This window comes from Phocoena phocoena, chromosome 14 (assembly GCF_963924675.1).
Source record: "Phocoena phocoena chromosome 14, mPhoPho1.1, whole genome shotgun sequence".
Lineage (NCBI taxonomy): Eukaryota > Metazoa > Chordata > Mammalia > Artiodactyla > Phocoenidae > Phocoena > Phocoena phocoena.
This window is the reverse complement of record NC_089232.1, coordinates 24570081-24597678: the sequence shown is the minus strand read 5'-3', so window position 1 is coordinate 24597678 and position 27598 is coordinate 24570081. Positions and strand designations below refer to the sequence as shown.

General features: G+C 37.2%; 1 protein-coding gene across 1 annotated transcript in view; it reads right to left on the bottom strand.

Moving 5' to 3' along the window:
• GCFC2 (GC-rich sequence DNA-binding factor 2) overlaps nucleotides 1-27598 on the bottom strand; it is a 72894-nt gene that overhangs the window by 27846 nt on the left and 17450 nt on the right. The window contains exons 3-5 of the mRNA XM_065890797.1: nucleotides 23796-24017; nucleotides 22793-22893; nucleotides 9502-9617 (exon numbers count right to left, since the gene is read on the bottom strand). Of these exons, the coding sequence (XP_065746869.1) occupies nucleotides 9502-9617; nucleotides 22793-22893; nucleotides 23796-24017 (439 nt within the window). The remainder of the gene's footprint in view (nucleotides 1-9501; nucleotides 9618-22792; nucleotides 22894-23795; nucleotides 24018-27598) is intronic.

Here is a 27598-nt window from a genome sequence, read left to right as displayed (position 1 = left end):
GAAAGCCCTCGCACAGAAACAAAGACCCAACACAGCTAAAAATAAATAAATAAATAAATAAATAAGCCAAGCATTAAAAAAAAAACAACAAAAACATTTGCGCATGTTATGATTTGGTAATTTATAATACTGTATTATAATTTATAATTATTAAAATATTTAATATTAAAATTAATATTGAAATATTTAATATTAACATCAAAATATTTAATCTAATATTAAAATTTCAATAACACATAAATATTAATTAATATTAATAAAATTAATTGATTAACATTAAATATTAAATTAAATATTAAAATTTATAAATTATAAATTATTTTGGCAATAATTTATCTGTTTCGTGACTCATAATGGTTTCTGTTTTGTCATTAGAATTTGATGTTCCGTGAGGTGCATTTCATTCCCTCTGTTGTTGCTGTAAACCCTATACTGCTCTGTTGATGTTCAGGAAGTCCAGTTTCTTTCAGCTCTTGTGAATATCACATCTATCAACTGATGTAACATAAAAAAAACTCTCAAATACAATTCAACATCTGCTTATCTTTTAAAATTCACTTACCCCTTACATATACATGTCAATGGAGGAATAAGAAACACACAAAAAATCGAGAATGTGTTTTACACTAACATTTGACACTGTGAGCACATTAGAATTAGAGAATTAACTAAATGAAATAATAAATTCATAGTATTTGGACTTGAATCAAACAATTAAAAAACATTAAACTTATGCTAACCTCCTCTAAAATGAAAACTCATAGGAAGCACTTGCTTAGTAGGCCAAATGTCCTCTTCTCAAGTTTCCCTTGAACAATGACTACTGTATTTGTATCTGAAAGTCTTTCCTTGCTTTATATAAAAATAGAGGCAGTTAAGAAATAAATCAAGATAATAATGTACAGCAAGCATTATTAACAAAATGCTTTAAGTGTAGTATTACCAGTTACAGCAGTAAATGTGTAAGTACATATATGGAAAAACAAGGTATGGAACAGGGTATATAAGTGTGCTTCAATTTTGTATTAAAAATGGGGCAATATATAAGTACGTATGTGCTTATACAGACATACATATATATTACTTCTGTAAGGAAACATAAACTGGTAGAAATGGTTTCCTCTGGGGAAGATGACTTCCTTTTCTCTGTATAAGCTTTTGTACTGCTTGACTTTTCTGTCTTTAAACCATAAAATATATTTTCTTTTAAAATAAAGAACCCCATTAATAAAATAAATAAAGTACACTAAAGTTAAAAATAACATTTATCTGGATAAAGTGAAATGCTAATCTATATCAGTGGTCTGCTATTTTTTTCTGTTCTATTACTCATGCAAGACAACTCTCTCAAACAATCTCAAAAAAAAAGGTTCTGAGTTATATGTGATTCTAGATGCAATCTATCTATAATTCTAGCTCTGTATCAGAAGGAGAGTAAATGATAGTGAAAACATTACAAAAATCATCTTTAATCAAGATAATCTCATCATTTAACATCACTACTGAAAAACAATGACTTAGAACAGAGGCTGGCAAACTTTTTTGGTAAAGGGTCAGATAGTAAACATTTTAGGCTTTGGAAGCTCGATGGTTGCTGTTGTAACTCCTCAATTTTATGTTGTAGCACAAAAGCAGCTATAGATAATACACTGCACAAGCATGGCTATGTTTCAATAAAACCTTATATACAAAAATGGGCAGTAGGCTGGTAGTTTGCCAACCTCCTAGAAAACAGAGATAACCTGAAATCTAAAAAATGGTACATCTAAAATTTTCATATATTTCACAATAAAATGTTACAAAAGGTCCTTTTCTGCATCAAACTATTTAAATAAACCATGACCAACATATTTTAGTTGCAATGTGATCAAGGAATGAAGCTACTGTAAACCTGATTTATACAAAAGATACAGGGGGAGAAAATTCTGAACCTATTCCAAGGTATATAAAAAAAAAAGCAATGAAAATGTTCTTTAAGAATACTTGCTTTGGTGGCAGGAGAACCAAGCTCTCTCCTTGTATTAAATGTTGTAAGGACTAATTAGACTTTTACTGTCATACTTATTCTTTCATGTATCTAAAGATGCACGCTAGATCCTAAGTAGTAAAACAGAAAATAGATAAATATTTAAAACAAAACAACCTATTACGGGGTTTGCCTTATTTTTAACAAAAAATACCATTTATAAACGTGAGATTAATACTATTTAAGAGATAACTATTAATAGCAATAGATAATGAATGGTTAGCTGTGCTTTAGAAATGTATTTGTATCAAGAACCATAAAAATATGCCTAACTTTTGCTGCAGTTAACTTTCCCCGGAAACTTATCTTAAGAAATAATATAACCATTTTGGGACTTCCCTGGTGGCACAGTGGTTAAGAATCGCCTGCCAATGCAGGGGACATGGGTTTGAGCCCTGGTCCGGGAAGATCCCACATACCGCGGAGCAACTAAGCCTGTGCACCACTACTATTGAGCCTGCACTCTAGAGCCCGTGAGCCACAACTACTGAGCCTATGCGCCTAGAGTCTGTGCTCCGCAACAAGAGAAGCCACCACAACGAGAAGCCTGTGCACCACAATGAAGACACAACACAGACAAAAATAAATAAATAAATTTATAAAAAAAAGAAAATAACAGTTTAAGTGACTTATAGGAACAAAACGTTCATAATGAACATCTGTAGCATTATTTATAATAAGACAAATTTAGAAATCAAAATGTCAATGTCCAACACAGAAATACTTAAATAAATCATGATATACTAACTGTATCGATGAACAAAATATTACTAATATACTTATTATTTTTTATTGTAGTCAAAAACATATAACAAAATTTACACTTAACCATTAAAGTATATTACAGTAGTATTAACGATATGCACATTGTTGTATAACAGATCTTTAGAACTTTTTCATCTTGCAGAACTGAAATTCTATACCCACTGATCAACAACTCCCCATCTCCCCCCACCGTTGGCAACCACCATTCTACTTTCAGTTCCTAAGAGTATGACTACTTCAGATACCTCATATAAGTAGAATCATGCAGTATTTATCTTTTTGTAACTGGTTTATTTATTTCACTTAGTCCTCAAGGTTCATCCATGTTGTGGCATGACAGGATTTTTTTTTTTTTACCACTGATAATAAATACTCCACTGTGTGTAAATACCACATTTTCTTTACCCATTCATCTGCTGATGAACATTTAAGTTGCTTCTACCTCCAAGCTATTGTAAATAAGGCTGTAATGTGCAAATATCTCTTGAACTGTTTTCTTTTGAATTCTTTTGGCTATATATCCAAAAGTTGGATTGCTGGATCATATGGTAATTCTATTTTTAACTTTTTCAGAAATTGTTCTCCATAGCAGCTGACCATTTTACATTCCCACCAACAGTGTTTAAGAGTTCCCTTTTCTCTATATCTTTGACAATACTAGTCAATTTCTGTATTTTTCATAGTGGCCACCATAATGGGTATGAGGTGATAGCTCAGTGTGGTTATGATTTGTTAATTCCCTGATTAGTGATGTTGAGCATCTTTTCAGGTTTGTTCACCACTTGTATGTCTTCTTTGAGAAATGTCTATTTCAGTCCTTTACCCATTTTTCAGTTGGATAGTCTGTTGTTGAGTTACATGAGCTACTTATATATTTTGGGTATTAAACACTTATCATATATATGGTTTACAAATATTTTCTCCTATTCTGTTGGTTGCCTTTTCACTCTGTTGATTATTTCCTTTGTTAGGCAGAAACATTTTAGTTTGATGTAGTCCCACTTGTCTATTTTTGCTTTTGTTGCCTGTGCATTTTCTTTCTTGGGTCCTTTGAGATTCCATATGAATTTCAGGATTTCTTCCTATCTCTGCAAAAAATGCCATTGGGATTTTGATAGAGAATGCACTGCATCTATAGATTGCTTTGGGTAATATCGACATTTTTTTTTTTTTGCTGTATGCGGGCCTCTCACTGTTGTGGCCTCTCCAGTTGCAGAGCACAGGCTTCGGACGCGCAGGCTCAGCGGCCATGGCTCACGGGCCCAGCTGCTCCGCGGCATGTGGGATCTTCCCGGACTGGAGCACAAACCCGTGTCCCCTGCATCAGCAGGTGGACTCTCAACCACTGCGCCACCGGGGAAGCCCAATATGGACATTTTAACAGTATTGTTTTCTAATCCATGAACATGGGATGTCTTTCCATTTACTTATGTCTTCAATTTCTTTCAGCAATGTTTTGTAATTTTTGATGTACAAATCTTTTGCCTCCTTGACTAAGTTAATTCCTAAATTTTATTCTTTTTAATTCTATTGTAAATGAGTGTTTTCTAAATATATAGTTTTGGACTTTTCATTGTTAGTGCATAGAAACAACGGATTTTTGTGTGTTGATATTTCATTCTGCAATTTGCCAGGTTTATTAGCTCTAACAGGGTGTCTGTGTGTGTATGTAAGTGTAGTCTTCAGGTTTTCCTACATAAGAGATCATATCATCTGTGAACAGAGATAATTTTACTTCTTCCTTTCCTATTTGGATGTCTTTTATTTATTTATCAATTTATTTTTCTTGTGTGAATTCTCTGGCTAGGACTCCCAATACTTTGAATAGAAGGCACGAGAATAGGCATCCTTGCCTTGTTCCTGATCTTACAGGGAAAGCTTTTGGTTTTCCACCACTGAATATGATGTTAGCTGTGGGCTACTCATATATGGTCTTTATTATGTTCAAGTAATTTCTTCCTATACCTAGTTGGGTGAGGGTTTTTATCATGAAAGTGTGCTTAATTTTGTCAAAGGTGTCTTCTGTATCAATTGAGATGATCATGCGGTTTTTGCCCTTCATTCTGTTAACGTAGTATATACCACACTGATTTTCTTATGACTCATTCTTGTATTCCAGGAATAAATCCCACTTGGTCATGTGTATAATCCTCTTAATGTATTGTTAATTACATTTGCTAGTATTTTACTGAGGGTTTTTACATCAATATTCGTCAGGGATATTGGCTTATTAACTTTCTTTTCTTGTACTATCTTTGTCTCAGATTTTGGGATCAGGGTAATGCTGACCTCATAGAATGAGTTTGGGACTCTTATCACCTCTTCAGTTTTTTGGAAGGGTTTGAGAAGGAATGGTGTTAATTCATCTTTAAATGTTTGGTAGAATTATCCAGTGAGGTTATCTGTCCTGGGCTTTTCTTTGTTGGTAGGTTTTTGACTACTAATTCAATCTCCTTACTAGTAACAGATTTGTTCAAATTTTTCATCTCTTTATAAATCAGTCTTGGTAGGTTGTATGTTTCTTGAAATTGATCCATTTCTTCTTGGTTATCTAGTTTGTTGGTGTATAATTGTTTATAGTATCTAATGATCCTTTTTGTTTCTGTGGCATTAGCTGTAACGTTTCTCTTTCTTATTTTTGTTATTTGAACCTATTCTCTTTTTCACTTAGCCTGGCTAAGGGTTTGTCAATTTTTTTGATCTTAAAAAAAAAAATTCAGTTTTGATTTTTCTTCAGTTGTTTTTCTATGCTCTATTATGTTTATTTCTGCTCTAATCTTTACTATTTCCTTCCTTCTGATAACTCTGGGCTCAGTTTGTTCTTTTTGAAGTTTTTTGAGGTACAGTTAGGTTGTTGATTTGATATCTTTCTTCTTTTTCAATGTGTTCATTGCTATAAACTTCCCTCTTAGTACTGCTTTTGCTGCATCCCATAACTTTTGGTGTTTTTGTTTTCGTTTGCCTCAAGATACTTTATAGTTTCCATTTTGATTTCTTCTTTGGTATGTTGGCTGTTCAAGAGCGTGTTTAGTTTCCACACATTTGTGAATTTTCCCTTTCCCTTTCTGTTACCGATTTCTAGTCTCACTGCACTGTGCTTGGAAAAGGTATGATTTCAACCTTAAATTTGTTAAGACTTGTTTGTGACTTAATGTGGGATCTATCCTGCAGAGTATGGTCTGCGTGGTTGAAAAGAAAGTCTATTCTGCTACTGTTGGGTGGAACATTCCATATATTTGTTAGGTTCATTTAGCTTTGTTCAAGATCACTTTTTCCTTAAGATTCTCTATTTCATCAATTATTTGAAAGTGTGATATTGAGGTCTCATACTATTATTATATTGCTATTTCTCCTTTCAGCTCTGTCAATATTTGCTTTATACAGTTAGGTGCTCTACAATTGCGTACATATATATATAAATAGTTGCTATATTGTCCCAATAAATTGACCCTTTCATATTACATAATATCCTTATCTCTTGTAGTTTTAAACTTAAAATTCTTTTCTCTAAGTCATGCCACTCCTGCTCTCTTTTGTTTACTGTTTTCATGGAATCTTTTTGCAATCCTATCACTTTCATCCTATATGCATCCCTAAATCTAAGTGAGCCTCTTGCAGATAGTATATAGGTGGCTCTTGCTTTTTAAAATATTTTGGCTGTGCAGCTTGTGGGACCTTAGTTCCCTGACCAGGGATCAAACCCAGGTGCTAGGCAGTGAAAGCACAGAATCCTAACCACTGGACCACCAGGGAATTCCCAGATCTTGCTTCTTTTATTTTTCCCAACCTATTCAGCCATTATGTCTTTTGATTATAGAATATAATCCATTCACATTTGAAGTAATTACTGATATGGAAGGACTTACAACTGTTATTTTTAAATTGTTTTTTGTCTGTCTTGTAGTTATTTTGTCCCTCTCTCTCTTTTTTTTTAACATCTTTATTGGAGTATAATTGCTTTACAATGGTGTGTTAGTTTCTGCTTTATAACAAAGTGAATCAGTTATACATATACATATGTTCCCATATCTCTTCCCTCTTGTGTCTCCCTCCCCTCCGCCCTCCCTACCCCACCCCTCTAGGTGGTCACAAACCACTGAGTTGATCTCCCTGTGCTATGCGGCTGCTTCCCACTAGCTAACTATTTTACGTTTGGTAGTGTATATATGTCCACGCCACTCTCTCACTTTGTTGCTGCCTTGCGTTTTGTTGATTTTTTTGTAGTGATGTGCTCTAGGCCGTTTTCATTTTCCTCTGCATATCTTCTATAGGTATTTTCTTTATGTTTACCATGGGGATTACAAAAAGAATCTTATAATTCTAGTAATCTATTTTGAACTGACAACATCTTAACTTCAATCACATACAAAAACTCTACTTCTTTATATCTCCCCCTCCACCTCTTGTTATTGATATCACAAATTACACTTAAAAATTTTGTATCCACTAACATGTTATTTTTGTGCTTTTACCTTTAAAATTCTATATTAAAAGTGATTTTTACACCACTCTTACAGTATTACAGGATTCTATATTTATATATATATTTACCTTTACCAGAGAACTTTGTATTTTTGTATGGTTCATGCTACTGTCTAGTGTCCTTTCATTTCAACTTGAAGGATATCTTTCAGCAATTTTTGTTAAGGCAGGTCCTAGTGTGACGAACTCCCTCAGCTTTGTTTACCTGAGTTTTTTATTTCTCCTTCATCCTACTCCCTTCTGGCCCCTGTAATGTTTCATCCTACTCCCTTCTGGCCCCTGTAATGCTTCTGCTGAGAAGTCTCCTGTTAATCTTATGGGGCCCTCTTGTACATGATGAGGTGCTTTTGTCTTGCGGCTTTTTAAATTCTTTGTATCTAGAAAGTTTGATTATAATCGTCTCAGTGTAAGCCTCCTTGTGTTCATCCTTGTTGGAGTCCTTTTAACTTTTTGAATTTGAATGCCCATTTCCTTCCTCAGGCTGGTAAGTCTTTGGCCATTATATCTTCAGATAAGTTCTCTGTCCCATTCTGCTACTCTTTTCCTTCTTGGATTCCCATAATGTATATGTTGTTCTGCTTGATAGCATCATATAAATCCCTTAGGCTTTCTTCACTTTTCTTTTTTCTTTTTGTTACTCTGACTTGGTAATTTCAAATGATCACCCTTTGAGGTCTCATTTGTTTCTTCTGCTTGATATAGTCTGCTAACTTCAGTAAATTTCTTTTTTTTTTTTGGTACACGGGCCTCTCACTGTTGTGGCCTCTCCCACTGCGGAGCACAGGCTCCGGACGCGCAGGCTCAGCAGCCATGGCTCATGGGCCCAGACGCTCCGTGGCATGTGGGATCTTCCCGGACCAGGGCACGATCTCGTGTCCCCTGCATCGGCAGGTGGACTCTCACCACTGTGCCACCAGGGAAGCCCCCTTCAGTAAAGTTTTTAGTTCAGTTATTACACTTTTAGCTCTAGAACCTCTGGTTCTTTCTTAGTTTCCATCTCTGTTGGTATTCCAACCTTGTTCATGTATCATTTCCCTGATTTCTTTAGTTGTCTGTGATCTCTTATGGCACATTAAGCTTCTTTAAGAAGACATTAAGCTTCTTTAAGAAGATTATTCTGAATTCTCTGTCAGGTAATTCATAGACCTCTGTTTCTTTTAGTTCTGGGATTAATTTTGGCCCTTTGATTGGGCCATGTTTCCTTGTTTCTTCATGTATCTGGTTATCTTTTTGTTGTGTTTTGTGTATTTGAAAATGCACTTAAGGGGAGTTTCTCCCCCATATACAGCTGTTTCCCTTAAGTGCATTTCAATCAGCCTGACTGGAGATTCCCAGTGGTGGTGTGTGGGGAAGAGTGTCTTCTCAAACCTTTCCTGGGGGATGCACCTTCTCTGGGCTTCTATACGAAATTTCCTAATTATAGAGATTTGTGGGTTTCTTTTTCAGGATTCTGTAGTCTCTTGTTCCCTCTGGTGTTTGTAGTACTGCAGACTTTCCGGCTCTGCAACAGGCTGCTTAGTTCTTTCTTGTCCTCTGTGGCCCTCAGGCATCTAACGTATGATGGTTCCCCATCAGTGCTCTGAGACAGACAAGACAGAAACAAGTCCCTTGGGCAGTACCTCCAAAAGACAGTGTTCCACTCTTCTTTCTCCTTCCCAATGGAAAAACTATGACTTGGGTTTTTTCTCTCCATCAAAAGCAGTTCTGGCTTGTGAGAGGGGCTAGATGCAGTTGGAATGAAATGGTTTTTCTTACCCATTACAATGTGGCTATTTTGGGCTTTGAGCTTGCCTGGGGTACTACAACTTCCTGATTTCTGGAGTACTCATAAAGGCTTTTTGGACAGTATGTTGTTGTTAAGTTGGTATCTCTGTGAGGCAACGAGGTCTAGGGCTTCTTATTCTGGCATCTTGCTGCCATCACTCCTGGCATATTATTTTTAAAAATTAAAGGCTATTTAACAATGCAGATAAGTGCTAACAAAAATAGTAAGTGAAAAAATAAGAACTTGATTTTATTGATTGTAACTATACGATATATATCATAAACACTAAAAGACATATAAAAAAGGAAATCAGTTATATTAATGTGCTAATACAGGTGATGCTAATTTTTTCCTATAAATATGTTTAATACTAATATTTAATAGTTAAAAAGATTATAGTGCTAGTTTTTTTCACTATTAAATGTCTATCACAAATGTAAATTTTAAAATTAATATTACTTACCTAGTATTCAGTTGCTTCTTTATAATTTCTAAATTTACTGGTGGAAATGAAATGGAAGCATCAAACTTCTTCACTGTTTGAGATTCACTGCTCTGAGAAAGATCTATGTCTCGTCCCTAAAAATAATATGAAAGTTTATATTGTTTTCAACATTCATTAGTCTTACAAATATTAATAGCATGAAAGCAGACTGGATACACCAAGGTCTCACCAGCTCAAAATTCCATGCCTCTGACATTTTTTATGGTTGTAATAAAATGTTTTTAAAATTTGCACACAGTTTTAAAATTTAGAACTTTAAATTCACGTGCAAAAGGCAAATTACAAAATCTTATTTTTCACGAAAGCTTTGTTCTCAGTGTTTATATAGCTAGTTCTGTTTATGATCTAATATACTCTCAAAAAAACCACATACTGGAGGCTCCAATCAAGGTGGCAGAATAGAAGGACATGGAGGTCACCTCCACCCACAAATACATGACAAATACATCTCTGTGGAACAATTCTCACAGAATACCTACTGAACCTGGCAGATCTCAGAACCTAAAAGTGCAAGAAAGATCTCCATGTAATCGGGTAGGATGAAAGAAAAAAAAGGGAAGCGGGATGGGACCTGTGTCCCTGGGAGGGAGTCATGAAAGAGGAAAAGGTTCCCATACCTTGGAAGCCCCCTCAGGTGGGACAGAAAGGGAGCTTCAGAGGCTCAGAGGAGACAGCAGCAGCCAGTTTGCACAGAGAGGCCAGAACAGATGGTCCGGGCCACTGCCCTGCACTCCCCAGCCTGAGATGCACATTGGCTGGTGCACACGAGGGCTGGGTGCTGATACTCCAGCTTTAGAGGACAGACCCAAGGGGAGGACTGGGGTTGGCTGTGTGGAGAGAGCAGGAAGGGGCTGGAGTGTGGTACAGTGACAACCGGTAGGTATACATGGAAGAAGCCTGGGCCCGCCATAGAAGCAAAGTGTCATTGTTAAGGGGGTGTGAGAAGGGAGGGGCGGTGCCTGCCATTAGCAGCCTCACACTTGGCATGCTCACAGAGGGAGTGGAGCTGCTGCTGAAACCCCACTGTTAATGTGCATGTGAGTGAAGGGACGGGCGGGGCCGCCATAGCAGCCTCTTTCTCTGCACACTCTCAGCTGGCTTGGGACCACCTCTACAAGCTCTGGGAGCACGCAAGTGCCATGGGGTTGCCCACAAGTGGAGGCGGGGCTGAAATCCAAGTTGATTACCAGGGGTCACACAACTTAGGAAGCAGGGCTGAAATCTAAGCCATCTCCCCACGACTGTGTGATCTGCAGATTTATGCCACGGCCACTGGCTTTGTAAAAACTCAGCGACTTCATGATATCTGAATGGACAACGGGTGCTCCTGCAGCTCTGATGGGTCTGGCCTTAGCATCTGTGGGCTCTGTGGGCGCATGCATATGCAGGCTGGGACAGGGTCTGGGTTGCTTCCATAGCTCCCATGGAGGGTCCAGGTGTGCAACTACTGCAGTCGTGGTACCTGACTTCAGTGGATCTGCACTGGTTGATTTGCGCTGGTGGCTTTGTAAACACAGGGCCTGAGGGACACCAGGGACTACTGCCTGCATTCCCAAAGTTGAGGTGGGGCCAAGGGCATGCCACCAACAGTACACTTTGTGAGCTTGCACAGTGGGTTTCAGGTGACACCATGGAGTGCACTTCACAGTGGATAGCTCTGGTAGAGGAACACTCAGTGGCTCCTCTCTCAGTGGGAGTGCTCCAATTCCACCTGTCTCACACCGCACATCAGAAACAGATCTGAGGGTTTCTACTCCAACAACTAGGGGGTAGACGCTGCCGCCAACAGGGCTGTGACAACCACAGAGCAAAGAGGAGGCTCCGCTCAGTATTCAGTTCAGGCTCGGGTCACCACGACACCAGTCACACCCCCTTTTAAAGGTGATAATGGCCAGCACACACTGAGGAAAGAGGCAGCCATACTGAAAACAGCCCTCCCACCAAATATATTAAACCCATGCAGGCTACACATGGATACTCCCACATAAGAATAGCCCTCCAAGACCACAGTAGTTAACTGTTTCTCCTAAACTCATAGAGTAAGAGAAATATAAGTAAAATGAAGAAGCAGAACAACCACTCCCAATTAAAAGATCAAGAGAATTGCCCTGAAAGAACAGTGAAATAGACATCTTCATGTAATAGATACTGATTTATTTCAAAAAGAAGATAGTGAAAATACTGAAGGAATTAAGAAATGCTATAATTGAAATACATATTACTGTAAAAAGGAACTAGAAACTATATAGAGGAGCCAAGAAAAATTAGAAAACTCAGTTGTCCAGATGAAAGCTGAGCTAAAGGCAATAAATAGCAGACTGAATAATGCAGAATGAATGTGTTCTGAAAGACAAAATAATGTAAATCACCCAATCAGAACAGCAGACAGAAAGCCAATATAAAAGAAATGAAAAAAATGGAAGCAATATAAAAGATCTATGGGATAATATAAAGCTTGCCAGTGGTTAGAGGTCCCGCTCTGCCAACAATCAGCCTGGCAGTGGTCCTCGCTGCAGACAGTGCAGTGAGAAGAGGATCGCAGCCTTCTCCCTGGGGCCCTCCAGGCCCTCTGGCCTCAGGCTGGAGGGTGAGCTGGGGGCTCAGGGACAGGCTGAGGGCTGTGTCCTGCAGAGCTCCAGAGCCCTCGCCAGGGCCACCCACTGGTGGGACCCAGGCCTTGAAGCAGCCCCAAACCTCTCCCCCATCCCCACCTCTGGGACTTAACGGCAGTAGCAGTCTCCACGGGTCATAGTCCATGGAGGCCCCAGCAACTGGAGTACATGGACACTGCCGTTAAGGTAGCATACTTCCGCACTCCCGTGAAGCCGGGCACAGCCACATGCCTCCTTGCAGCTAAGGAAGTCTGAGCAGAAGTGACATGTATAGCACCCAGGCCAAAGCACTGAGCTGCAGTACTTGACTCAAAGGCTCCTTTTCCCTGCTGCAAGGACCTCGGATGTTCTGACTCCAGTCATGCTTGTGGAAAGTTCTACGCTCTCCTTCCTGCTCCTGCTGCCTCAACAACGTTGCTTCAATTAAAGTTACTGTTCCTTGAAGAGTGGGTTCTGTCTCCTCCAGGCCCACAAGGGCCAGGGCAGGATACAGGCTCCTCCCCAGCCCACAGCCCCACCCATACTTTGGGCAAAGATGACTTGCGCTACGGTTGCTTTTATGTACCAGGAGTGGTGATTTTTAGTATGGTCTGCTGTCTTCTCAACTTTATAATTTTCAATTAGTTCCAAGGGCTTTTTTTTATCACTTCACTGGTTCCTGGACTAAAGATTTAGAAGGCAGTTTAGATTTAGTCCAGACATTTATGGTCTTAGGGATAATCGACTCTATAAACTGTGGAATAAACAACTTATGCTCATAGAACTGTACAACACAAAGAGTGAACTGTAATATAAGCTATAGACTTTGGTTAATAATAATGTCTCAGTATTGGTTCATCAATTGTAACAAATGTACCACACTACTGCAAGATGTTAATAATGGGAGAAACTGGGTGAAGAGGGAGAGGTGGGAATGCTGCATATTATCTGCTTAATTTTTTGTGAACCTGAAACTTCTCTAAAAAAAAAAAAAGTCTATTAGCTAAAAAATAATAATACGGGCAGGGTGAGTACATGAGGGCATCGATGAAACAAAATTAGCCAATAGCTGGCAATTTTTGAAGCTGAATGATGGTCCACAGAGGGGGATTCATTATATTATTGTATGTCCACAATAAAAGTTTTAAAAATCTTAAATATAAAGCGTGCCAATCTATGCATAATAGGAATTTCAGAAGGGGAAGAAAGAGACAAGGGGATTGAAAATGTATTTGAAGGAATTATGGCTGAAAACTTCCCAAACCTAAAGAAGGAAACAGATATCTAGGCACAGGAAGCACAAAGGGTCCCAAACAAGATGAACCCAAGCAGACCTACACCAAGACATATTATGATAAAAGTGGCAAAAGTTAAAGATAAAGAGAGGATTCTAAAGGCACCAAGAGAAAAAGGATTAATTACAAGGGAACCCACATAAGGCTATTACCTGATTTCCCTATAGAAAATGTTGCAGGCCAGGAGGGAGTAAAAAGGGTTAATTACAAGGGAACCATCATAAGGCTATTACCTGATTTTCCTATAGAAAACACTGCAGGACAGAAGGGAGTGGCAAGATATAGTCAAAGTTCTGAAAGGAAAAAATATGCAACCTAGGATACTCTACTCAGCAAGATTATCATTTGGAATAGAAGGAGAAAGACAGAATTTCTCAGAAGAGCAAAAACTAAAAGAATAACAGCAATACTAAACCTATACTAAAAGAAATAATTAAAGGCCTTCTCTAAATAGAAAAGAAGCAGTAATCTGTATAAAAGAGAAAATCAAAAATGGAAAGTAAATCACTTAAGCCAGTATACAGATTAAAGTAAAAAACAAACATTTTTGTGAAAGGGATGATAAGCAAAATGAACAGAAAAAGGATAAACGTGAAGATGTAAAAGAGGGTATCAAAATCATAAAATGCCAGGTAGGAGAGTAAAAAAATGTAGATTTTTAAATTTTAGAATGTGTTCGAGCCTATATGACTATCAGTCTAAAGCAAGTAGATATAGTAATGGGTTAACATATTTGAAAACCATATGGGTTACCACAAATCAAAAAACATACAACAGATTCACAAAAACCAAAAAGAAGAGAACAAGCATAATACAAAAGCAAATCACCAAACCATAAAAGGAAAAAGAAAGGAACAAAGAAAAAATACAAAATCAACTGGAAAACAAGGTTAAAAATGGCAATAAATACATATCTATCAATAATTACCTTAAATGTCAATGGACTAAATGCTGCAATCAAAAAATACAGAGTGGCAGATTGGATTAAAAAACAAGAGCCTACCATATGCTGTCTACAAGAGACCCCCTTAAGAGTGAAGGACACAGACTGAAAGTGAGGGGATGGAAAAAGATAACTCATGCAAACAGAAATGACAAGAAAGCAGGGGTAGCACTACTCATATCAGGCAAAATGGACTTTAAAACAAAGGCCATAAAGAAAAAGAACACTATATAATGATGAAAGGATCAATACAAGAGGAGGATATTACATTCGTCAACATATATGCACTCAATATAGGAGCACCCAAAAACATAAAACAAATACTAACAGACATAAAGGGAAAAAGGGATGGGAGTACAATAATAGTAGGAGACTTAAACACCCTACTCATATCAATGGACAAATCTTCTAGACAGAAAATCAGTAACGCAGCAGAGATCCTAAATGATACACTAGAGCATTTAGACTTAATTGATATTTTCAGGACATTATATCCAAAAAACCCAATACACAGTCTTTTCAAGTACACATGGAACATTCTCTAGGGTTGACCACATACTGAGGCACAAAACAAACCTCAACAAATTTAAGAGCATAGAAATTTTTTCAAGAAGGTTTTCTAACCACAGCAGCATGAAACTGAAATCAACCACAAAAAAAGAAACGAGAAAAAAAAAGATTACCTGGAGACTAAACAACATGCTACCAAAAAACCCAATGGGTCAATGATGAAATCAAAGAGGAAATTAAAAAATACCTTGAAACAAATGACAATGAAAATACAATCATACAAAAATCCATGGGCTACAGCAGAGCAGTTCTTAGAGGGCAGTTCATTGTGATACAGGCCTCCCTCAAAGAACAAGAAAAATCTCAAATAAAAACCTACCCTAACACCTAAAAGAATTAGAAAAAGAAGAACAAACAAAACCCAAAGTAAGCAGAAGGAAGGAAATAATAAGGACCAGAGAGGAAATAAATGAAATAGGGATTAAAAAAACAATAGAAAGGAATCAATAAAACCAAGAGCTGGTTCTTTCAAAGGATAAACAAGACAAACCTCTAGACAGGCTCACCAAGAAGAAAAGAGAGGGAAATCAAATAAACAAAATGAGAAATGAAAGAGGAGAAATCACAACTGATACTACAAAAATACAAAAACCCACAAGTGAATACTATGAACAATCATATGCCAACAAATTGAACAACCTAGAAGAAATGGACAAGTTTCTAGAAACATCCCATCAAAATTGAATCAAGAAGAAATAGATACTTTGGACAGACCAATCATTGGAAATGAAATAGAATCTGTAATAAAAAAACTCTGTACAAACAAAAGTCCAGGGCCTGACAGCTTCACAGGCGAATCCTACCAAGCACACAAAAAAGGACTCATATTTATTGATCCTTCTCAAATTCTTCCAAAAGAGTGAAGAGGAGGGAAAACTCCCAAAGACATTCTATGAAGCCGTCATCACCCTGATACCAAAACCAGACAAAGACACTACAAAAGAAGAAAATTACAGGCCAGTATCTTTGATGATTACAGATGCAAAAATTCTCAATAAAATACTAGCAGACTGAATCCAACAACACATAAGAAAGATCATACACTATGACCAAGTTGGATTCATCCCAGGGTCACAAGGATGGTTTAAAATATGCAAATCAATCAATGTGATACACCACATTGACACAGAAAAGACAAAAACTACATGATCATCTCAACAGATACAGAAAAAGCATTTGACAAAATTCAACATTCATTTATGATAAAAACTCATACCAAACTGGGTATAGAGAGAACATATTTCAACATAATAAAAACTATGACAAACCTACAGCCAATATAATACTCAGTGGTGAAAAACTGAAAGCCTTCACGCTAAAATCTAGATCAACACAAGGATGCTCACTCTCACCTCTTCTATTCAACATAGTACTGGAAGTCCTAGCCACAGCAATCAGACAAGAAAAAGAAATAAAAGGGATCCAAACTGGAAGGGAAGAGGTAAAATTGTCATTATATGACATATGTAGAAAACCCTAATGACCTACAGAAAAACTATCAGAACTGATAAATGAATTCACAAGGTAGCTAGGATACAAGATTAACACACGGAAATTGGTTGCATTTCTTTACACTAATAATGAAATACCACAAAGGGAAAGAAAAAAAACAATCCCTTTTAAAATTGTATCAAAAAAGAAAATACTTAGGAATAAACCTCACCAAGGAGGTGAAAGATATATGCTGAGAAATATAAAACATGAATAAAGGAAATTGAAAATGATTTAAAAAATGGGAGATATCCCATGCTCTTGGATTGGAATAATTAATATTGTTAAAAAGGCCATGCTACCCAAAGCAATCTACAGATTTAATCTGATCCCTATCAAATTACCCATACCATTTTTCACCAAACTATAACAAACAATCATAAAATTTATATAGAACCATAAAATATCCAGAATTGCCAAAGCAATCCTGAAGAAAATGAACAAAGCTGGAGGTATAACCCTCCCAAACTTCAGACAATCCTAGAAAGCCACAGTAATAAAAACAGCATGGTACCGACACAAAAACAGACATATGGATCAATGGAAAAGAAGAGAGAGACCAGAAATAAACCCACACACCTATGGTCAATTAATCTTCAACAAAGGAGGCAAGAATATACAATGGAGAAAAGACAGTCTCTTCAGGAAGTGGTGCTGGGAAAGTTGGACAGCCACATGTAAATCAATGAAGTTAGAACATACCCTTACTCCATACACAAAAAAATAAACTCAAAATGGCTTACAGACTTAAATATAAGACATGACACCATAAAACTCTTAGAAGACAACATAGGCAAAACATTCTCTGAAATAAATCATACTAATGTTTTCTTAGGTCAGTCTCCCAAGGCAACAGAAATAGAAGCAAAAATAAACAAGTTGGACCTAATCAAACATATAAGCTTTTGCACAGCAAAGGAAACCATAAACAAAATGAAAAGACAACCTACAGACTGGAAGAAAATATTTGCAAATGATGTAACTGACACGGGCTTAATTTCCAAAATCTACAAACAGCTCACACAACTCAGTAACAAAAAAACCAACCCAATAGAAAAATGGGCAGAAGACCTAAATAGAAATTTCTCTAAAAAGACATACAGATGTCCAACAGGCACAAGAAAAGATGCTGAATACTGATAATTATTAGAAAAATGCAAAACAAAATTACAATGAGGTATCACCTCACACCAGTCAGAATGGCCATCATTAAAAAGTATACAAATAACAAATGCTGGAGAGGGTATGGAGAAAAGGGAACCCTCCTACACTGTTGTTGGGAAGGCTAATTGGTGCAGCCACTGTGGAAAACAGTATGGAGGTTCCTCAAAAAACTAAAAATAGAGTTGCCATATGATTTTGCAATCTCACTCCTGGGCATACATCCAGAGAAAACTATAATTCAAAAAGATACATGCACCCCAATGTTCATTGCAACACTATTTACAATAGCCAAGACATGGAAACAACCTAAATGTCCACTGAAGATGAATGGATAAAGATGATGTGGTGCATATATACAATGGAATACTACTCAGCCATAAAAAGGAATGAAATAATGCCATTTGCAGCAACATGGATGGCCCTAGATATTATCATGCTAAGTGAAGTAAGTCAGAAAGAGAAAGAGAAATACCATATGATATCACTTATATGTGGAGTCTAAAATATGACAGAAATGAACGTATCTACAAAACAGAAACACACTCACAGACATAGAGAACAGACTTGTGGTTGCCAAGGGGGAGTGGGGGAGGGGTACACTGGGAGTTTGGGATTAGCAGATGGAAACTATTATATACAGAATGGATAATCAACAAGGTCCTACTCTATAGCCCAGGAAACTCTATTCAATATCCTGTGATAAATCATAATGGAAAAGAATATGAAAAAGAATGTATATATATGTATAACTGAATCACTTTCCTGTACAGTAGAAATTAACACAATATTGTAAATAAACTATACTTCAGTAAAATAAATTAAAACAACAAACCAAATACTGGTTTTTCATGATAGATGTTGCCACCTAACTCCAGTCTAATGAAAGGAAAGCAAATGGAAGTCTGCTGGTGGGTTTCTAGATAAGGCTTTTAATGTTCTTTAAGCCACCATTATTTGGGTTTTCTGTTAATTTCAGAGGAATGTATTCCTAGCTAATACATGTTGTAACTCAGTACATTTCATATTACTGTCCTCTGGCTCATCGTAACTCACTCATCACCATCATGCTTAGAATGTTGAAAAGGTTCTGAAGAACCTGTTTTAGAAAAGGATATGTGAAAAAGTGGACCAGATAATTAGTCAACTCAATGGCTAAACTATACTTTTTATATTTTCCATGAGACTCCATCATTTCTCATATCAATTCTTACCAAGTCTCCTATCCAGTTCGAATCATACCTACAAATTCCCAAATTAACCAGACCTTTTCAAACTTCATGTCTTCACCCCTGATATCCTCTTTTGCTTCAAATCCCTTACATCATAAACATCTTTCAAAGACTCATTCAAATTTGACCATTTACTTACAGGTTTTTCCCATCCACCCTCTCGCCTACAAAACTGACCACTCACTTGTTCCTTTGTGCTATTTCAGAACCCTGTACAGAATTCTGACACAGAACCTTGTAAGATTTTACTATAATTATTTTGTTTAGCTGTCTCTCCCCTGCAAAGATTGTACATGCTTTTGTCTACCACTGTTAAGTAGTTATAGAGGCTACACGGTGATCCCCAAAAGATATGCCCAGGTTCTAAAATCCCAAACCTGTGAATGAATATTACCTTATATGGCAAAAGATGTGATTAAGTTCAGGTTCTGGAGAATAGGAGCTTATCCTGGATTATCTAAATGAGTCCTAACTGTAATTACATGTAGCCTCATAGAAAAGAAGGAGAGAGAGTTTGGGATGCAAAAAGAGGAGGTGACGTGAAGATGGAGTAGAGAGATACAGCTCTATGCCAAGGAACGCCAACAGCCAACAGAAGCTAAAATAGTCAAGGAATAGATTATCCTCTAGAGCTTTTTGGAAGGAGTGTAGCCATATCAACACCTTGATTTTGGACTTTTGGCCTCCAAAAGTGTGAGAAAATAGAATTTGGTTGTTTCAAGTCATTTAGTTTGTAGTAATTTGTTAGAGCAGTCACAGGAAATGAGTACAGTGGCATGCAGTAAATTTTTAATAAAGAAATCAGTAAATGCACCCACGTCAGTAATAAAAATGCAAATCAAATAAACTTGAGATTCCATTTTCACCAAGTGAACTGATACCTAAAGCTGGCAAGATTATGGTAAAACATTCCCATAATAACAGTGGCGTTACAGAGTGATCTAAATTTTCTCTAGAAGACAACAGAGAAAAATGTAGTAAGTGCCATAAAAATGTTCATCTTCTTTATTAGTAATACCATGCTTGGCCATTACCTTAAGAGAAAAGTTCAAAAAACACACATCTGAACAAAAGAAAGAAAAAAAAAAAGGAAGGAAAAAAACCAAGCAAATATTTACCAGTTCTTACTAATAGCAAAAAAATTCAGATTGCAAATAACTAACAAAAAAAAAAAAGGCTCAAAGACTTCTAAATTGTAACTGAAGGCTTACTTTTACTTAGCTTTTTAGTTTTAATAACATGAAGATCGTACAATACTTTCTTGCTTAAAAGAACAAAAAATCTTTCAAAGCACTCCTATTAAAAAGATTAAAAATAAAACTTGCATTTGTTATACAATTTATAAGCACTTTGACTTAGATTAGACCATTATAACTTTGAGCCTTACAGCCACCTACTCAGGTAGGTAACATTATCATTCCCACTTTATTATTCCCAATTTATTGATGAGAAAACTGAGATTTAGAAAAATGAAATTATTTTCTCAAAGTCATACAAATAATTATTGAGCTCTCACAATATTAGGCACTATGGGATATAACACTGAAAAACGTAGTTAATAATTCTTAACTTCAGGGAGAGTGTATTTTAGTGGTAGAGCCACAACCCAAATCTAGGACTTTCCACCCCAAGTATAATACTTTTTTTTGTTTGTTAGTTTTGTTTTAACCCTCACTATTTATTTGTTTGAACTTCACATTTAGGCATCTACCATATAACTGTAAAATTAAAAGTAAAAAAGATGGTTCCCTCAAGGGACTTGCAATATGTAGAAAGTATTTATAATCTAGTGGGAAAAGAACATAATGTACATGGTATAGTGGGTTGAATGATGGCCTCCCAAGATAGGTCTATATCCTAACCCCTGGAACCTCTGAATATGACCTTATTTGGAAAAAGGGTCTTTGTGGTTATAATTAAGTGAAGAATCTCAAGATGAGATCATCCTGGATTATCCAAGTAGACCCTAAATCCAATGACAAGTATCCTCATAAGAGATACACAAAGTAGAGGCACAGAGAAGGCCATGTGGAGAAGGAGGTAGAGATAGAAGTTATGTAGTCACAAAGCAAGGAATACCTGGAGCTACCAGAACTTAGAAAAAGCAAGAAAGAATTCTCTGCTGGGAGATTCAATGCAATCCCTACCAAAATACCAGTGAAATATTTCATGGAACTAGAACAAATAATTTTGACATTTATATGGAACTATAAAAGACCCTGAAACAGCCAAAGCAATCTTGAGAAGGAACAAAGCTAGAGATATCAAGCTCCCTGGTTTCACACTATATATTTCAAACTATATTGTAATCAAAACAGTATGTTACTGTCACAAAAACAGACACATAGATCAATGCAACAGAATAGAGAGCCCAGATATAAACCCATACTTATATGGTCCATTAATCTACAACAAAGGTGACAAGGATATACAATGTGGGAAAAGACAGTCCCTTCAATAAATGGTGCTGGGAAAACTGGACAGCTACATGCAAAAGAATGAAACTGGACCACTTTCTTATACCATATACAAAACTCATTTTTGAAACCATAAAACTAGAAGAAAACATAGGTAGTATGCTCTTCAACATGAGTCTCAGCAATATTTTTTGGATATGTCTTCTCAGACAAGGGCAATAAAAGCAAAGATAATCACATCAGACTACAAATTGAAAACCTTCTGCACAAGCAAAGGAAACCATCAATAAAACAAAAAGGTACTCTACTGAATGGGAGGAGGTATCTGCAAATGATATATCTGATAAATTGTTAATATTCAAATTAGGAAAAGAACTCATACACCTCAATATCAAAAAAAAAATCTGATCAAAAAATACACAGAGGATCTGAAAAGACATTTATTCAAAGAAGATTTACAAATGGCCAACAGAAACATGAAAAGATGCTCAACATCACTAAACATCAGGGAAATGCAAATCAACACCAAAATAAGATACCTCACACCTATTAGAATGGTTATTATCAAAAAGACAACAAACAAGAAGGGTTGGCAAGGATGTGGAGAAAAGGGAACCCTTGTGCATTGTTGGTGGGAATGTAAATTGGTGCAGCCACCACAGAAAACAGCATGGAGATTCCTCAAAATATTAAAAATAGAACTACCATATGATCCTGCAATTCCACTCTGGGTAATTACCTGAAGAAAACAAAAATGTTAATTTGAAAAGTTATATGCAACCCTATGCTCATTGCAGCATTATTCACAATTGCCAAGATATGGAAGCAACTTAAGTGTCCATTGATATACAAATAGATAAAGAATATGTGGTATATATACACAACTGAATATTATTCATCCATAAAAAAGAATGAAATCATGCCATTTGCAACAACATGGATGGACATAGAGGGTATTATGCTAAGTGTAACAGGACAGAGAAGGACAATCTCTTTGATCTCACTTATATGTGGAATCTAAAAAATGAAACAAACAAAACAGAAACAGACAATATAGACACAAAGAGCAAACTGGTGGTTGCCTGAGGGGAGGCGGATGGGGGTAGGGTGAAATAAATGAAGGGGATTAAGAGGTACAAACTTCCAGTTATAAAATAAGTCACAGGGATATGATATACAGCATAAAGAACATAGTCAATTACACTGTAATAATTTTGCATGGTGAAAGATTGTTACTAGACTTATGGTGATTTATTTCATAATGTATTTAAAAGTCAATCACTGTCTTGTACACCTGAAACTAACATAATACTGTTATGTCAACTCTACTTCAATTAAAAAAAGAAAAAGGGGGGAAAAAAAGGAAAAAAAGAAAGAATTCTTTCCTAGGGCCTTCAAAAGGAGCACAGCCCTGTCAACACCTTGAATTGAGACTTCTAGCCTCAACAACTGTGAGAGAATAAATGTCTGTTGTTTTAGCCATCAAGTTTGTGGTAATTTGTTACAGTAGCCACAGGAAACTAATACATATGGCATAAAAGATTATTACCTTTGTGATTTTAACTGCTCTTCTCATCTGCTGCTGTTCCCAAATATCTTGATATTTTTTATCTTCTTCACTATCTTCACTTGTTTCTTCATTTCTGGTTGCTTGAAAAAAAAGTTCATGTATAAATATTCCATATTTTTCCATTCTAATAGCAGCAGCAATTAGCAATAGGGGAGCTTATAAATGGCTTAGCAGCTCTTTATATGTGTTAACCTTTTCTTCACAATTCATAATTCACTCTCTCTTTATAAATAAACTAAGATAACAGGATGTTACATAACACAGTCCTCTATCTAAGGACTGTGTTGAACCTAGGACCTGAATCTAGCAATCTGACTTCAGAATCTGCATTTATCACCAAACTGTCTCACTCAAAACATGATGGTCTCACATATGAAAAAGCTTGGAAAAAATGCAACATTTGGTTTTATCAGAGATTCTCAATTCTACCTGAGAATCTAAACATGCAAAAATAATTTCTGGGTTAATAGGAACCAAAAGTCTCATTCTGAAATAGTATTATTTGAAATGACAAAAAGTTGGTAAAACATTATTGTTTATAAATGAGAAATGTGAAAATAGTTCTTTGATACCTAAGGATTATTGGTTGAGGAAAACTTTTTACTAGAGCAGGGAAGATTTTAACACATGACACCAAAATCCTACCGATGTTTCCATGTTAAAAAAAAATCTTATAAAGGTGACAACAAAAGTTTTCAATATCAAAAATAGGAAACTACAAATTTTTTAACCTGTCAAGAAAGATCAAGTGGAGATCAGATAACAGTAAACATTATTATTGCATGTACCCTTTGATAACATTTTGATACAGACATGTATTTTAGAAGCCATGATGTCAGTAAATTGGTATTTAAAAAATAACTTAAACAACCTTTAGAATAGGAGATACTACATTATGTTTTTATGGATATTTTTATCATAAATTATATTCTAATGAAAAATGCCTTAATGTTCATTTATTATAAATAAATTAAATATGTACCTGCTGTTTCAGCCATCTTTTGTCTAAGTGTTTGAGGCTTTGGGGTAAATGGTATTATATTTTCATGATCATCAGGCTCACTCTCAGGATAGTCAGTGTTTTTCTTCATACCAGAGATGGTGAAGGCATGTTTTACATCCAAAGAAATATAGTCCTCTTGGGCCCTGGCCAAATCACGTTTTCGGTAGGCTGCCTGAATAAAAGCTGCATCAGGGATATTTACTGAAAGAAACAAAGAGGAGGACATTGAAAACAAAATACTAACAGAAAGAAATATTCCTCATATTTAAAGGAAAAGAGCACCGTTTTTCCAATTTTTTCACTATTTTGATATAATGACTCAAAATCTGTTTCAATAGAAGATAATTATTTTGATAGAGATTAAATATAAATTAAAGAAATGAAACAAATCTAGAAGTATCAGAAAATATTGAAACGACTCCAATTTATCTTTTTTCTACCTTCTTCATTAGGTGTTTTTGCTGACTTTTTGTTGAGGGCTACTTCTCATTTCCAGAAGCTCTGAAATTATCAGGGTAGGGATGTGGAGAGGGCTGAGCATGGAGTTACTCTTGGAGCATGGAGGGTAGAATGATAAGTGGTAGAGCAGTCTGCCTTATAAAGTAACAGGGACATTCTACTATGACCTGCCCCTCGCCTTTGGGCATCCAGGCACATAGGGACTGAGAAACAGACTAAAATCCAGCACACATTCAAATCAGCCTCCAAGGTCCTGTGGCGATTCTCACATGAATAAACATAAGTTAAAAAGTATAAAAGAAATAATCAGGCAATTTACCAGGTTTAAAATACTTCAGGGACAACATCTTTTAATAGAGGATTATTTTATTTTTTCTTCATTTTATTCAGTACGAACTTCATTAATATAGGCTCTTCTAACTCAAAACAAGTTTCTTCATGCATGATCTAAGCTGAAATTTATCTTTACACTCTGGAAACAAATGGTTTCTTAAGCAAAATACTAAGGTAAACAAAATAGCAAGAGAAATCATTGTTTCAAGCACTTCAAGATATTAATTAGGGATACCAAGCCACTGAGTAAAATTTTCTAACCTTTCCCACAAATTGGTCCAAATCTTTTGAGAAATAAATAGAAAAGACGCCATATGCCAGGAGATACACAAATACTCTGATTTTTGAAAGAGATAGAGAGATTTCAGAAATTATAGATCAATATACTTGACACCAGAACGAAAGAAAACAAGTAGTGCTTGAATTAATTATGAAGCAGTAAGTGATGAACACTACAAAGCAACATAAGCTCATTAAAAACAAGGAATATTAAATAAGTGATTTACTTTTTATAGACTAGAATTTCTTGTAGAATAGTACCAGGAAAATGATGCAGGTAAGGTGTCTCTTCATCCTCCCAAAACACTCAGGATAATGGCAGCATTTCTTGACCCTGGCTATATGCATTAGAATCACCTGGGAAGGTTGATAATCTGATAACTAGTCTCCCATCCAAAACACGGGATCTAAATGCAGTTGATCTGAGGTGGAGTTGAGCAGCAGTATGTTTTTATAGCTCCCTAGGGGATTTTTTTTTTTTTTTTTTTTGCGGTACGCGGGACTCTCACTGCTGTGGCCTCTCCTGTTGCGGAGCACAGGCTCCGGACGCGCAGGCTCAGCAGCCATGGCTCACGGGCCCAGCCGCTCCGTGGCATGTGGGATCTTCCCAGACCGGGGCACGAACCCGTGTCCCCTGCATCGGCAGGCGGACTCTCAACCACTGTGCCACCAGGGAAGCCCCCTAGGGGATTTTAATGGGTCACCAGAGTTAAGATGATACACTTAGGTTCAAATATTCAAGTGTATAAATACAGAAACAAATACTTGAAGCAATTCACCAGCAAGTGATTTGGTGGGGTTTAATTAATAAATCACAAGCAATGGACTCACTAGTGAGATATTAGTGTTACATAAAGCTAATCCTCTCTCAAACTACAATAAAGAAATACAAGTTCAAGGAAGAGAATTCTATCCTGTCCTGTCTATATCTAACACCTAGCTCAAGGGTTCCCACATAGCAGATGCTGGTCAGACACGAGATGAATTAATGTTAGCATATTGCTTTATAATAATAAAAACATCATGTTTTTGTAGATTTATAACTCAAAAATAATTTTCACATAGATCATCCTATCTGAAGAGTAGAGGTTACGAGGGGGATCAAGATGGCAGAGTAGGAGCTCACCTCTCCCCACGAACACATAAAAAACACATCTACATGTGGAACAATTCTCATAGAAAACCAACTGGAAACAGGCAGATCTCCCACATAACCAAAGCTGCAAGAAGGATCTCCATGTAACTGGGTAGGACAGGAAAAAAAAAAAAGCGACAGGACCTGTGCCCCGGGAGAGATCTGTAAAGGAGAGAAGGTCCACACGGGCAGACCCTTGCCTGGGGAGCCCCCTGCCAGCTGGGAAATCTGCTGGGACATCTGCTGGGACAGACAGAGGGGCTGCGGAAGCCTAGACTATACTTGTGAGGAGTGCAGGCATGCTAGCTTCCTAACAATCAGGATGGAAAGGAACCAGTGCTGGTGGCTGATGCCTTGCTGCACTTCCCAAGCCTCACCTCACTTACCAATCCGAACCATGTGCCAAGTGGGACCACAAACACGTTAAGTGCTGAATTTTGGGCAGACAGGATGTGGGAAAGGACTCCATTTACCCGTGTGGAGACAGTAGAGACAGCCCTGACGGCCTGGGGTGTGGTCCAGGCTGAAACATGGAGCCCATTGTCAATGTACACAGGGAGGGGTGAGTCCAGCTGTGGCACACTTTGTCAGTGAGCACACCAGGTGGTATCACAGAAATGCACAGTGGCTGGGCATTGAGGTTCGGTGGAAAGGCCCTGGGCAGCAGCATACAGTGGTTCATTTCCTGGTGAGAATGCTCCAGCCCTGCCCACTCCACACCTCAGCTTGGAGCTGGAATTGGGGTGGACAGGTCCTGGGAGAGGTGTGCCACAGAGGCAGCCCAGGTCCCAGGCAGCAGCACAACAACCTTGATCCTGCAGCCACAGCGCCCCAGCCTCCAGCCACAGCCCACGCCACAAAAGAGCCTACCACTAGGTCTGGAGTGAAACACAACAGAGAAAGGGACACAACATTGCACTGAGCCTGAGAGGAACTGCAGATGCCTGCCTAGGCAGTGCATGGGCTCAATGTGACCATACAGGCCCCACTTGCACCAACAGTCGCCTGCTTTGGGGCAGGGCATGCACTCAATGGCAATGAAATCTCATCAAACACAAACTTCAGGGCTTCTACTCCAACAGTTGTGGAGCAGACCCCACTTCCAACAGAGCTGTGATAGCCTCAGAGCAAAGAGGAGTTCCTGCCCACCATAGAGCCCAGGTTCTAGATGCTTCAACACCAATCACACCCCCTATCAAGGGGTTAATGGCCAGCAAATGCTAAGGAAAGACATGGCTGGCACCCACACCAAAACCAGCCCACACACCAAAAATATCTGACTCACAGAGTCTACACAGGGATGCTCCCACATAAAAACACCCCTTCAAGACCACAGTAGATAAATGTTTCTCCTAAATTCATAGAGAAAGTTAAGTAAAATGAAAAAGCAGAGGAACTACTCTTAATTAAAAGAACAAGAGAAATCCCCTGAAAGAACAAATAATTTCTGAAACAAACCTCACCAGTCTACTAGACCTTGAGTCCAAAAAGAAGGTAATAAAAATGCTAAAGGAATTAAGAAAGATTATCAATAGAAATGCAGAGCACTGTAACAAGGAACTAGAAACTATGAAGA